At 47.1% G+C, this 13,075-nt stretch overlaps 4 protein-coding genes across 4 annotated transcripts; all 4 read left to right on the forward strand.

Annotated features, from left to right (window-relative positions):
- Positions 1 to 39: 39 nt before the first annotated feature.
- Positions 40 to 3,460, forward strand: F4822DRAFT_422562 (uncharacterized protein). The gene is made up of 2 exons (XM_051459902.1): positions 40 to 540; positions 597 to 3,460. Exons 1-2 carry the CDS (start codon positions 375 to 377, stop codon positions 3,281 to 3,283), a joined length of 2,853 nt encoding a protein of 950 aa, XP_051308553.1. The 5' UTR covers positions 40 to 374; the 3' UTR covers positions 3,284 to 3,460.
- Positions 3,461 to 3,607: 147 nt separating this feature from the next.
- On the forward strand, positions 3,608 to 8,242 carry F4822DRAFT_440837 (regulator of V-ATPase in vacuolar membrane protein; the record flags this gene model as incomplete). Its single annotated transcript, XM_051462801.1, has 7 exons — positions 3,608 to 4,238; positions 4,299 to 6,581; positions 6,627 to 7,061; positions 7,114 to 7,360; positions 7,413 to 7,663; positions 7,715 to 7,946; positions 8,010 to 8,242. Exons 1-7 carry the CDS (start codon positions 3,963 to 3,965, stop codon positions 8,240 to 8,242), a joined length of 3,957 nt encoding a protein of 1,318 aa, XP_051308554.1. The 5' UTR covers positions 3,608 to 3,962.
- A 356-nt stretch (positions 8,243 to 8,598) lies between these two features.
- F4822DRAFT_96579 (uncharacterized protein) lies at positions 8,599 to 10,386 on the forward strand. Its single transcript, XM_051464234.1, has 5 exons — positions 8,599 to 8,628; positions 8,689 to 8,779; positions 8,831 to 8,893; positions 8,949 to 9,096; positions 9,228 to 10,386. Exon 5 carries the CDS (start codon positions 9,251 to 9,253, stop codon positions 10,094 to 10,096), a length of 846 nt encoding a protein of 281 aa, XP_051308555.1. The 5' UTR covers positions 8,599 to 8,628; positions 8,689 to 8,779; positions 8,831 to 8,893; positions 8,949 to 9,096; positions 9,228 to 9,250; the 3' UTR covers positions 10,097 to 10,386.
- Positions 10,387 to 10,922: 536 nt separating this feature from the next.
- Positions 10,923 to 12,779, forward strand: F4822DRAFT_422576 (alpha/beta-hydrolase). Its single transcript, XM_051459903.1, has one exon. It carries the CDS (start codon positions 11,137 to 11,139, stop codon positions 12,079 to 12,081), a length of 945 nt encoding a protein of 314 aa, XP_051308556.1. The 5' UTR covers positions 10,923 to 11,136; the 3' UTR covers positions 12,082 to 12,779.
- The last annotated feature ends 296 nt before the right edge of the window (positions 12,780 to 13,075 follow it).

Genomic DNA, 13,075 nt, shown 5'->3' on the forward strand with positions numbered 1-13,075 from the left:
CCGTTACACTAGCGGGTCACCTCCATTAAATTCCACTCTGACCGTCTGTCTTCACTAACAGATAACGCGACGCGACACCTTCATTTTCACCATTTTCAATTAATTACGAATTGCCAACGCCAATTGGGGAATTCGAAGGTTGCTTGCTATCGTTGGCTCATATTCTATTTGTTTGCAAGTCCGGACTGATAAAACGTCTTACAATTGATCTTACCTTTCCAACCATGAATGATGCTCCTTAATTACGCACATATACGTTCCTAATAGCTACAATAGCTACTCCGTATATCAACTTCTGCTACAAAAAGACGGAAAAATCCTAGGCAAGACCATGGTCTGGCTTATCATTACCCTGACCCAACCACTACTTTATCATGGCCCTTTTACATAGCCGTCCTTCATCTTTCTCTTCTGGGATTTCGGATGAATTTTCTGACGAATTTGCCTCTCAAGACTCAATACATTCAGTCGCCATGGCTTCACCTGAACCACCCCTTTCTCAAAGTCTAATCGAGGACCGTGATAAATACTCCGATGACCGTGGGTTATTCGCCTGTTGGTGTAGAAAATTTCAATTCCGCTAACTTTGGTCCTAGACATCCGAATTTTGCATCAAATTGTGGTTCGGGCTGAAGAGATCTTGTCTGATCTCACGCCCTCTTCTCGCCTGCCAACTCATGCCTTGTTTAAGGCTTACGATGAAATCCTTCCCGAGCATGGGATTGACCCGGATGAAGACCAACTCATCAGCAAGCTTGTTTTTAGAATTGGAGGCGTTAAAAACACTGACTCGTTGAAGGAGAAGTTTAAGATCATTATGGCCCGCATGGAAATTACTGTCCAGGAAGATGATTTTCAAGTGCACGGTAGTGATGGTGGTGATGTTTACGCAAATTCCGTTGCCGCCTCTGACGATTATTCTATCGCCGGTGATACCACAAACCGTCTTCTCATTGCGGAAAAGAATGCCCACAAAGAATCACTCCGCGCTGTCAACGGTGTACGAACCGACGATGGATATGTTGTCTTGAGACGTGGTGATAACTACCATGGCAATATGAATGGCCATACGCCTAGCGAGGATGATTCTGCTGAAGCTTCTAGGATAGAACAACTCCTTGAAAGCAGTGCAATTGCCTTCCAAGAGAAGCACCATAGCAAGTTCTCCACCATGAGCACTTTTCGGCAATGGCAAAAAAAGTCGGGTTACATCTCCAACCTATGTGATCAATTTGATGCTGCTAGGCAGGCCGACCTAGAGGAAGACGCCGAGGCTAAATTCAACACCTGGAGAGCCTTGGCTGCTGAGGTGGAAAACTTACCGCCGCAATACCTCCCGCCTGGTGTATGCTCGAAACGAATTGAAGAAATTGCACTCCGGACCCATGAGATTCACATTGCGAAAACTACAATCAGACGTTGGCGGCATAATGTGGCAGAGCAAAGGCGCAGAGCTCGAGAAATTGAGGAGTCATTGGATCCCCTCGAGCGCGTTGCATTAAAAGCACATAAATATGTGATGTTGTCACGTGCATTTACCGGGTGGTCCAACCGTTTGGAAGAAGAAACAAAACGAGCTCAAATGGCTGCTAAACTGTACGAAATGAGTTTGAAGTCTAAAGCTTTTGGGGTTCGACAGCAGCAAACCGAGGATGTCTCCGCTGGCGGGACTAGTGGTGCTCACATTGCCGGTTCTAATGAGGCCCCGAAGCCCTCGCTGGATATCGTAAATACGATGTCTAACGTTGTCGATAATGCCGGGTCGTCTAAAGTTGCGATTGACCCCCGTGAGAGGATCTCTCCCGGTATTCATGAGAAGGAACTTCCTTACAATGACCCTGCAGATTCACATGATGAGATGGACGAGATAACTTTACTTGCACGACGACATATCCTCCGCATGCGCTACTATGATGTTTGGGAGAAGTACACAATGGACCATATAAACAAAATTAAAGAGTTCACTGCTGGCCAACAGAATGAACGTCTCGCTGATGCAATCCCTATGTGGCGTCTGCAAGCTGAACAAGCTTCTCGGGGACGACAGATCTTACGATACAATGCTAAAAAAGCTAACTACTATAATAAAGTGGCCAGGACACTAGACATGTGGAGACAAGAGAGCCAGGACAGGATGCAAGGACAAGATCTAGTGCTCGAGGATTATGCTGAGCGAGCTAATTTTTACTACAAAGCTACCAAGACATTGCCTATCTGGAGAAATGAGACGGAACGTGCCATCCAACAGCAGAAAGTCCTCGAGCTTTATGCGGGCCGAGCTGAATATTACTACGGGGTTACGAAATCGCTTCCCGTTTGGCGAACACAAGCGCAAGAGGCCGTCCAACACGAAGAGCAAACACTTGCGCGATATGCCGAGCGAGCCGACTACTATTACAAGGCTCGAGATACACTATTTGCGTGGCACGACCTTGCTAAGCAAAAGCGCAAGCAGAGGTTGAAAGAGGCGCACCTGGAAACTCGCCGAATTGTGAAGAAAGGTATGGGCAAGCGATGTATTGCGCAATGGCGTGAAAAACTGCAGCCAAGTCTCGAGCAATATGAGATGATGGATGCAATTTTGGAAGATATTACTGCGGACCAAGAATGGGGGCAATGTGTGGAGGCATTCGATGTTTGGCGCGAGAGAGCATGTGAACAGAACGAAATGGCCATTATGAGCGATACAATGGTTAAGGGGAGGATTTTAGAACAATGGAGGGATCAGTCAGCACATCAGCAAGAATTACAAGCTGAAGCTGGAGAATACTGGAAAGAGAAAGCTTTACCGCAAGTGCTGAAGAATTGGAACCTCAGATCTCTCCAAACACCAAATTGGCCGCTCATAGTAGCCAACGCCCTGGAGAAGAAGGATAGAAAGTTGTTGCGAACAAGCTTCGAAAAATGGTATAGTCGAACAGCAGATAAGCTTGTCCCAGTTGAGTTACCCGACGGAGGTTACAAAAGTATAGAGCAAATTGTGGAAGACGCCCAGCATCAGGCGTCGTTAAACCAAGCACGGGGCTTATTCGACAAGTGGAAGGCTGCTGCGGGTTCTAAAAGCGAGAATATCCCGCCAGAGGTCTACACGCCGACGCCAGGGAGACCACAAATCTTCCTAGGAAACCTAAGTAGACGAGAGACGACGACACCTCTGGCACCTGTACCTAGCCGATTGAATTTTCGGGTCAGTGAGACGGCTGTTAGGGGTTCAGCAATGGGAGGTAGGGCTAGTCGTTCTGGCCGCCCGGCAAGGAACTTGAGGGTTTCATGGGCGCAATAGTTCATTATTTCCAAATTGTTGGCGTTACGGAACGGAATAAGCGTTTGATACATGACAAACCCACAGTTTTGTATGGGAGGTTATGATTATATATGTATTGTGATACCCCATTGGTCTGTCGATTCGAAGAGTTCGAATGATACCCAAAATAGAATAAATATAATATGAAATACAGCATTTCTTGATCTCGAACGTGAAGTGTAATACTCAGATGTTGCATTCCCCCTTTGTCATGATCTTATCGGGGTTATGCAAGTAATAGCCTAAAATGTTTAATTATCGAGCAGGGATTCGCGGGCTATCCCACGTCATTTTGCAGCCGCAAACCAACGCGAGTTCCCATTGTAGCGACGACATCTGACTACCAGGAGAGCACCTGACGTTTTCCAGCCCTCCCATCAGAGCTACATCTACTTAACATACTTTGGCTCATCCTCTCTGATCTTTAACTAATTTAGTAAAGCTTCCATGTGCCGATCGGGCTAATTACACCAAAACCAGAACCAATCATCGCATCAGGTGCTGAAAGCTCTCAAGGGAACGAGAAGAGCTATTTCGAGAATATCGAACCAAACGAAATAAAACAATTTGTCCTAATATTACAAACACGAACCGTCGCCTCACCTTCGAGTCCATGAATCCTTAGAAATGTTCTTCTCGATTGACCTGCGACGGTAGTATGAAGGCGATCCTTCCAGGCCAGCCCGAAGCTAGTCTTCAAGCTGTGTCGACGGGTTATTGGGACGGCAAGCGCGTCATCGTTTATATAACCGGGAATGCCCTCGCGATCCTCTCCGACCCCGAAACCATCCTCCAAACCATATACGACGATGACGAACATAAACTCGAGGCAGTCTCCTTTGATGAGTCCTCTGGAAAGATAGCTGCTTGTACGGATGCTACTGTGAGGATATATAGACCTCTGAGCCATGGCGATGATGGAGGCTCGCCTAAGGTTGTTTGCCCCAATGTTGAAAGAACATCAACTGTAGCTCACCCGGCTGACTGTATGTAGTGGGCGTTACAAACATGTTTCGAAGTTAGTCGAGGTTCAACACCCTTAACGCTATCATGGGGAAGCTCCGAAGAGCTCCTCATCGGACGATCCTCTCTATGGCTCTACGACACGACTTCTACACCTGCCTCTTGTCATTGGCAACAGGAATTAGCTAGTCCCGTGAAAGCTGCGAACCTCTCTTATGACTCGGCGTACATCGCATCCATCGGATATCACGATCGCCTCGTAAAAGTATGGCGGAGATTAAATTTCGGCTCCGAAGAAGTTCATTTCGATTTTACATACTTGCCACACCCCCGAGCCGTTACAGGCATACAATGGCGCAAGCCATTCCACGTGGACCAGACGATGGAAAATGTTCTCTATACGTTTTGCGTCGATAATATTATGCGAGTCTGGACTGGCGCGGACGGTTCCGGCTGCCAATCATTGCGCCAATGGGGTAAGTTGGACCTAGCGGCTGCGATACGGAATGAACATGAGACAGTGAAGCACAACATGCGATGGGCCTTCATCCTTGGCCAACGAGATCTTGCCAACGCCGCCGAAAGAGCTGTACAAGAACGAAGTGATGGGCAAGAAAAGGACGATGTCGCGTTACAGTACTTATTATCTATCGCAAACAGAGATACTGAAATTTGCGTCGTCTTTGATGGACGAGGGAGTATGTCATCGTGGGCCTTAGAGAATATAAGTAGCAAATCCCGAGGCGTCGAAAATGTGGATAATGTTGCATTTGTCAAGTCAAAAGACTTTGATTTCCTCGGATCGTCATCCGGGGAATCACACGTCGAGATTCTCAGCTATTGCAATAAGAACGCTGGGAATTTGCATATGCTATTTCACCATTTTAATGGAAAGGTGGAAGTGTTTGAGAGCAACATAGCGGATTTTCTCGACCCGACTTCTCACGCAAAGAACCGCTTAATCCCTCGCGCAAGCTGGTCTGGACATTCGGCTTCGATCAAGAAAATTGTGCGTAATTTCAGCGGCCGCGCGATCGTATCAAGGACTGAACAAGGTGAAAGTATTGTCTGGCGGCATGCCACTGGCCCATCACGAACAAGACTGTTACGCCATAATGTCATTCCAGAGAAGCGACATATACATCGAATATGTTTAATCAGAGGCGGCAGATTTGTTGTTTTCCTACATCATGGCAGCATCTCCGTCTGGGATTGCGCTTCTTCGACTCATACACTACTTGCTGAGTGTAAATATCAAGTCCATGGCAAGCCTCTTTGCATCCTTGTGTTACCTCGTGAGCGAGCCGATGATGATTCCGTCGCACACATCGCAACTGTTACGTCGGAGCAGCAGGGAATAGTTTGGGAACTTCATTTACCCTTGAAGAATGCTACTGCTCCCAAGACACATATCAACGGTCATGAAAGTAGCCTTCGAGAATTCTGCACATTCAAGCTGCAAGATGCTGGAGACCTTGCTTATGTTTTACCAGTTGACCCTGCAGGTTCCTCGCCTGTGATATCGGGTTTCTTGGACGTTTTTGCCCGCGACGTTGCGGTGTCGTATACACATGGCGGATGTGTTGAGTTTTGGACCGCAAGAGTGTCCCGAGAACGAACTCGGGTGGAGTGGCTTTCAACGTCCTCGATGGAGACAGGTGTGTCGGAACCCGCGTTAGTCAGCGGTAGTACAATGAAAAAAGCCGCCCTTGTGAACAAGGATCGATCGGAATTAACCATTTGGGATATTCGAGGTGCTCGATTGGAGTACAAGCAAGATTTTGAGAATAATAATACAGTACAGGATCTTGATTGGACTTCTACGCCAGACTCGCAGTCGATCTTGGCTGTTGGCTTCCCGTATCGTATTATTTTACTCTCGCAAATGCGCTTCGACTATTTGAATAAAGGACCTGCTTGGGCGCCCATTCGCGAAATCAGTATTCGAGATTTCACACCTCATCCGATTGGTGATTCAACCTGGCTTAGCGACGGCAATTTGATCATTGGTGCAGGTAATCAACTATTCTTATATGACCGGACATTCGAGACTACCGACCGACTCATCTCAAGCGCACGCGTGCCTCACCGTAAAGATGGTACTAGAGATTTATTTGATGTCATTCAAAGATTGAATGGTCCGTTGCCAGTTTTCCATCCTCAATTTCTTAGCCAGTGTATATTAGCGGGAAAGCATACTGTGGTCCGACGCATACTATTGGCCTTGCACCATACTCTACGGTTCCATGTAGAAGGAGACGCGATAGATGATTATCTAGGTCTTGACCTAGCTGAGTTCTATATTGGCAAGATCGTAAGTCATTTTCATTAACCTAATATTCGTTAGCTAACGTTCCAGGCGTCAATGTCTACCAACGGAAACGGCTCGTATCTCGTTTCTCAGGCATCATTTGATGATGGTGAAGAGGCTTTTACAGAAGAAATCGCTCTATCTATCTGCGAAAACCTTCAAAAAGTAACTGTGCCGCAACTATCGGGGCATGAGCAGATCCAGTTGCTTGACATCGTTGAATGTTCTGGAGTGGTCGAAAAACAACGGCGCTCAATGGACGAGAACGGGTCTAGATTTATGTTATTCTTCCGACAACATGCGCTAAGAAAGGGAAGGACTAATGAAATCCACATGTCGTGGAGGGAAATTAATTGGGCCTATCATTCCACCAGCCAGGATATACTGACTGATTTCGTGTCACGTCAGTACCATGGTACTATGTTGTGGGAAAATGCAAGGGAAAGCGGCATGTTTATGTGGCTTACGGATGAAGCCGCAGTAGTAAGTCCGATATTTTGGATAAAACTCCGAACTCCGTCTGATCATCATGCAGAAAACCCAATTCGAAATTGTAGCTCGTAATGAGTACACGAAGAGTGAAGTGAAGAACCCTGTGGATTGCAGTCTTTTTTACCTTGCCTTGAAGAAAAAGACCGTCCTTCAAGGCCTATGGCGAATGGCAAGTTGGAATAGAGAGCAAGGAGCAACGCAGCGATTACTTGCAAACAATTTCGATGACCCTAAATGGAAAACGACGGCATTGAAGAATGCCTATGCTCTTCTTAGCAAGCGTCGTTTCGGTATGCCAATTCGAATTACTCACACGTAAAACAGTGCTAATATGACCTCCAGAATACGCTGCTGCTTTTTTCCTCCTTGCAGACCACCTACAAGATGCCGTGAATGTTTGTCTCAGCCAGATCAAGGATCTCCAACTTGCTATCGCTATCACTAGAGTGTATGAAGGTGATAATGGACCAACATTAAAGAAGCTACTTGAGAACGAAGTCCTCGCTGTCGCAGCCCAAGAAGGTAATCGATGGCTCGCATCATGGGCTTTCTGGATGCTGAAACGGAGGGATATGTCGGTTCGAGCCCTAATTGTAGGTTTTGATTGGAGCCCTCATAATGGTCCAATAGCTGACTTGATCAAGACACCTGTTTACACGCTACTCGAGACACCAGTTTCCTCAGACAACCTAAAAGCAAAATCTTTCTTAACAGATGACCCAGCATTAGTTGTATTATATTCGCAACTTCGACAAAAGACTTTACAGACCCTTCATGGGGCATCAAAAGTGACGCCAAGAACAGAGTGGGAATTCGTTTTACATAATGCTAGACTCTATGACCGTATGGGTTGCGATCTATTGGGTCTTGATCTGGGTATGTCACCACACCCAGCTTATGACTATCTTCTACATAAGCAGCTAGCTAATTACTATACAGTCCGCAACTGGGAATTTCTTCGACACACATCCCCAACTATTGCCTCGAATATCGGCGGAGACGTAGACCCTAGGAGCCTGCTCCGACGCCGGAGTTCTTTAGTCGTGCAAGACATGCCTGTCTCAGCGGTCGTTCCGGGCGACATGAAGACGGGAGGTCATGGCGTCAAGCCACCGCCAAGCGTTTTCGAGGAGCCGGATGCGAATTCGTTGCTTGATAGCTTTGGGTTTTAAAAATTCATCGAATAGGCAGGTTAGACTACAAGAACGCGTCACAAGAGACGTTGTGTTTAGGTAGCCATACTTGCATTATTAGACTACCTTAGCGTTTGCGAAACGGTGACTTATTCGTGTATCTATCTAATTAGGCTAGGTTAGGCACATGGGGCACGGAACGGTGTATGGTATACGGGGGTGGTTTGGCCCCATAACGAAAAGAGTGCGTCTAATGCGGATCACGTTATTATAAACCACGTTCCAAACGGAGCTAGCGGCACGCGTAGAACGGGTTCTCGGGATTTGGATGTGTAAATTGTAATGTATGAGGTTAGGCTATCGGCATCTGATGTGCTTGTGCGGGATCTGATGATATCCCGATTCGGAAAAGGGGAATTAACGTCGTGAGTCAACTGAGCCTGCTGTGCGGTCGAAATTAATCAGCAGTTAATCCAGGAACATAGTCTAATTGGTTACTCCATGTGAGACTGCGTCTGTAGCCGTGTATGACGGCCGTACTAATCACGGGATCTACACAGATGGCCTGTCCATTAGGTAGTTTTCCTCTAACCCCCTTTCTGTCTTGTTCTGAAACCATAGCTCCAGCCTCGATCGGTGCTAAAAGATCGAAAAAAATATGAGGAATGATATATCGGACCCGGGGGTCGCGTACGTCAACAGTCTCAGCCTCCGAACATGATCGGACTTTAACATGACGGTGTAGGACTATACGGGATGGGGCACGCAGAAACCACTCATCACACCATTGCTAAATTCCTTACCAGTAGCTTTTGTCGAGACCATCGCGGTAGGGCGGGGATGTATCACCAACCATCTATAACTCCAGCCTTCTTCGGTGGATGATCAATAACGTAAGGTCTTTAGATCTGCATATATATCCTCTGGTCTTTCTTTGCTTCCCCTTGTTATTTCCGGCCTTAAGAACTTCCCCCTTATCCTACAATACCTACCTACCCGAATACCTACCTTACCTGCGCCTAAGGATACCCATCAGCATCGAGCAAAATGACTACTACTCCTTTCCCAGACCTGCCAAAAATCGGCGTCAAGTTCCCTCACTCCCCCATCTCCATCGCTGCCTTCGCATATACCAAGGAGCACACTACGGAACTTATATACAACCACTGCGTGCGCAGCGCCTACTGGGCCCTCCTACTCGCCAGAAAACTTCCCGAATTCTCCTCTTCCAACCGCCACGTCAACCTCGAAATCGTCGTCCTAGCCAACATCCTGCACGACATGGGCTGGGCCACGACCAAAGAAATCCTATCCGAAGATAAAAGGTTCGAAGTCGATGGCGCGGACCTCGCGCATGAGTTCGTGAGGAAGTATGCCGAGTCAGGTGCACCCGGAGCAGAGGATTGGAAGGATGAAGGGGAGAGCCAGGCTAGGGTTCGACTTGTTTGGGACGCGATTGCGTTGCATGCTACGGGGAGTATCGCGCAACATCATCCCGCGCGTGAAGTCGCGCTTGCGCATATGGGCGTTATTGCCGATTTGACCGGCCCCTTGTTCCCGGCCGGCGAGCTTGGTGCCGTGATTACGGTTGCGGAGTACAAGGAAGTGGTATCGCACTTCCCGCTTGTGGGGTGGAGTGCGGCAAGTGTTAAAGGGATTATGTGTGGACTATGTCGCGATAAGCCGGCGAGTACGTACGATAACTTCGCGGCGGGGTTCGGTGCTCTTTTTGGGTTTGATGGCGAGGGGAATGGTAGGGAGGAATACCTAAGAGCTAGGGATGCAGCGAATCCGGTTAGGGGAGTGGTGAGTGGATTAGAGTTTTTGGAGGGGTTGATGGAAGAAGATACGGAAGGTCAGGGAGAGAGGAACGGGAATGGAGTTGGAGCTTAAGGTTCAAAAAGGGGATGAAAAGCATGGCGCGTCTTTAAGTTTGGGTAGTCGGCGGGTTTATGCATCGGCGTGAGGAGGATGGGGATCTTGCATGATAAGGTTAACTTAAATGGCAAGAGGCTGTCCCTAAATCATCTCTACTCCATCTCTGGAAACCCTAGAGCATCTAACATCCAATGCTCATCTTTGAAGCCCTCAACCGGGTCGAGCCCCCTCAGGGGTCAATCCTAATGACATATTTTAAGATTCTCATGAGATACAGCCGAGTCTCTTATACAGCTGCAGCATGTTATAAGATGGAAATATGTGAATCCTGAATTAGTGAGGTCCCTTTCGTGCCTCCAAGCTACGTGATGGCGTAGCCGGCGTTGAGCCTCGGGTTAGGAAGTGAGATGTCGCGCCCTTGCCAATTTCCTATCCAACATACATCCTCATATTATCCCCCATTTATCGATGTCGTAAATCCATCGCATGTATGATTATGTTATTATTTACTGCGGTCGGTCTGTGGCGCAATTATCGCGAAGTGTCGATTAGGGGTTACCGAAACTTTGCATCATCAGCGCCCTACAACTCATAATGTCTTTTTTTGGAATATTAAACAAGACAATTTGCTATTACTCATTTCTAAATTATATACGTGGAATCATTTCAGGAAATCGATGTAGAGCTGTCCATCTTCGGTACTTTGCCGATCCGCGGCCCGCGGCCGACAATGCACCGAATTTCGCTTCAACGATGCGAACGGCGCTACGATATCCGATGAAAATAGAAATTCGGCCAGGCTGTGCTTACCTAGGTATATGCGATAGTAATCCGTTTGGCTAGTCATTTCCCCATTATGGGTACCGTGAAGGTTATCACCATATCAATCTCTGGGCTTTAAACTGCGGATAAGATATTACGGACTCCTTTGAGAAATGTTAGTTTATAAAAGGATATGTTTGGAATCTCGAAAAAAAAGAAGGCAGATCATTCGGGCTCACTCTCATTAAAATCCCAAACTAAAGCTCCCTTAACTAAACGAAATAAAATTCAAAATGAGATTCGGATTATTGCTGGCTTCCCTTCTTGGGTTCGAGGGAGGTCCTCTTGGGATGGACAAAGCCCTCACAACACCTGATGTTCCAGCTAAATTCCTCGAGAATGTTGCCTTCGTCGGCCATTTTCCCTTAATGGCTTCGCAAACCGATCCACGAATCTCTTACGCTCTCTATGTGCCGAAGTCACACTATAACCCGGACCCATCTACCAATTCAACCCTCGGAAAACTTCCCCTACTTGTATATGTCCATGCAACTGGCCGAAGTATTGTCGCCATTTACGACGAACTCGTACCTTTCGCCGACTCAACTCCCTGTGCTATACTCGCCCCCTTATTTCCCGCCGGCATTGATGGTCCTAACGATGTCGACTCATATAAGTCATTAAGTTCCTCATCGCTCCGCTCAGACCTAGGGCTATTGTCAGTCATAGATCAAGTCGCGTACCGATGGCCAGGCCTTGAAACCGATAAGGTGTTCCTGATGGGATTTTCAGGAGGCGGTCAATTTGCCCAACGCTTCCTGTATCTTTACCCCGAACGCCTTTCCGCCATCAGCGTGGGAGCACCTGGGATTCCCACCTTCTTGGACGAGAGCAAGGATTGGCCCGAAGGTATCGCTGATGTTAAAGATGTGTTCAATAAGACGGTCGATACAAACCTCATTGGCGGCTTACCTATCCAGATCATCGTCGGTAACAAGGATACCGAGCTTGATGGCGACGAAGAGTTTCAGGAGTGGAAGAAAGAAAAATTAGGTGGTGATGGGTTACCAGCTATGAATGAGACTCGACTTGAGTCGGCGCAGAAGCTTCATGACTCTTTGACACAAGCGGGTATTCAATCCCAGTTGGATATCGTCGATGGCGTCGGTCATAATGAGAAGGGCGTTCGAGAGACCGTCTTAAATTTCTTGAAGCCTTGGATTCAGAAAGCCAACTAGGGCATGGCGGAAGGGAGACACTCGTCCAAATATTAGGACGGTGTAGCTCAGGGGGTGAACGGAAGTCACTCATTAGAACTCTTATTCCAACTCGGCACGTTTATTACTTTATACATAGTTAATTATATCATGGGTGTTACTCACAGCATGTGATGCTCTCTTTTCCATTGTCGCATATTGGGATATCATGAAATCTCAATTTCTCGATGTCTTTTCCTGGCCAAAGAAAATAATCGTATTTAATTTACTCCCATATTAAGACTATACACTTGAAGTATGCTAAAATTCAACTCCGATTTTAGAAAAGGGGTAAGAAGTTAGTATCTTGCGAGAATTTTGTCGGTCTCGTACTCAAAGAGCCAAGTGCGTTGGTGAGCCCCGGAAACACACGTTTCCACCACGCGGCTCTGCATGTCTTCCTTATTCACCGAAGAAGGATCAACCGGTGTGTCACATCCTTCCGGCCGATCAATGAAATCTATGGATTCGGAGAATATGTCGATGTTATGACGTACGAGTTGTTAGTCGTATAACGATACACCACACTAGGGGGATGAAACACCTCAGCTACCTACCAAAAAGGGGATACATGTCCATGGAACGTACCATATCCTCCGTGCTGCCCCTTCGCTAGTTCTGTTGATACCTTACCTAAGGCACCCACCTTGATGGTTTCACCAATCTCTACACTCCGCCTTATGATGTGAATATTTGCAAATGTCTCAGTGTGGAATAACCCTTAGCACCCGGTGCAGTACTTCGGACTGAAGTTCCAATTGATCTGGCGCGTATCGTGTTTGGCTGATATAAGCATACGTCACAAATCTCCCTCCTTCATGTGTGCCCATGGCCTTTTAGCTCATCATAGCTCATCTAAGACATTTGCGCGCGGGTGGGAGGTGCTAAATACGACAAACCTAGAGCGTGGCGGTCGGTTATGTTGGCAATTCGAATCTCCTTTATTCATCTTCTTGGATTTATGCATATATACCTA

This window comes from Hypoxylon trugodes, assembly GCF_022578975.1.
Source record: "Hypoxylon trugodes strain CBS 135444 unplaced genomic scaffold F4822scaffold_13, whole genome shotgun sequence".
NCBI classification, from domain to species: Eukaryota; Fungi; Ascomycota; class Sordariomycetes; order Xylariales; family Hypoxylaceae; genus Hypoxylon; species Hypoxylon trugodes.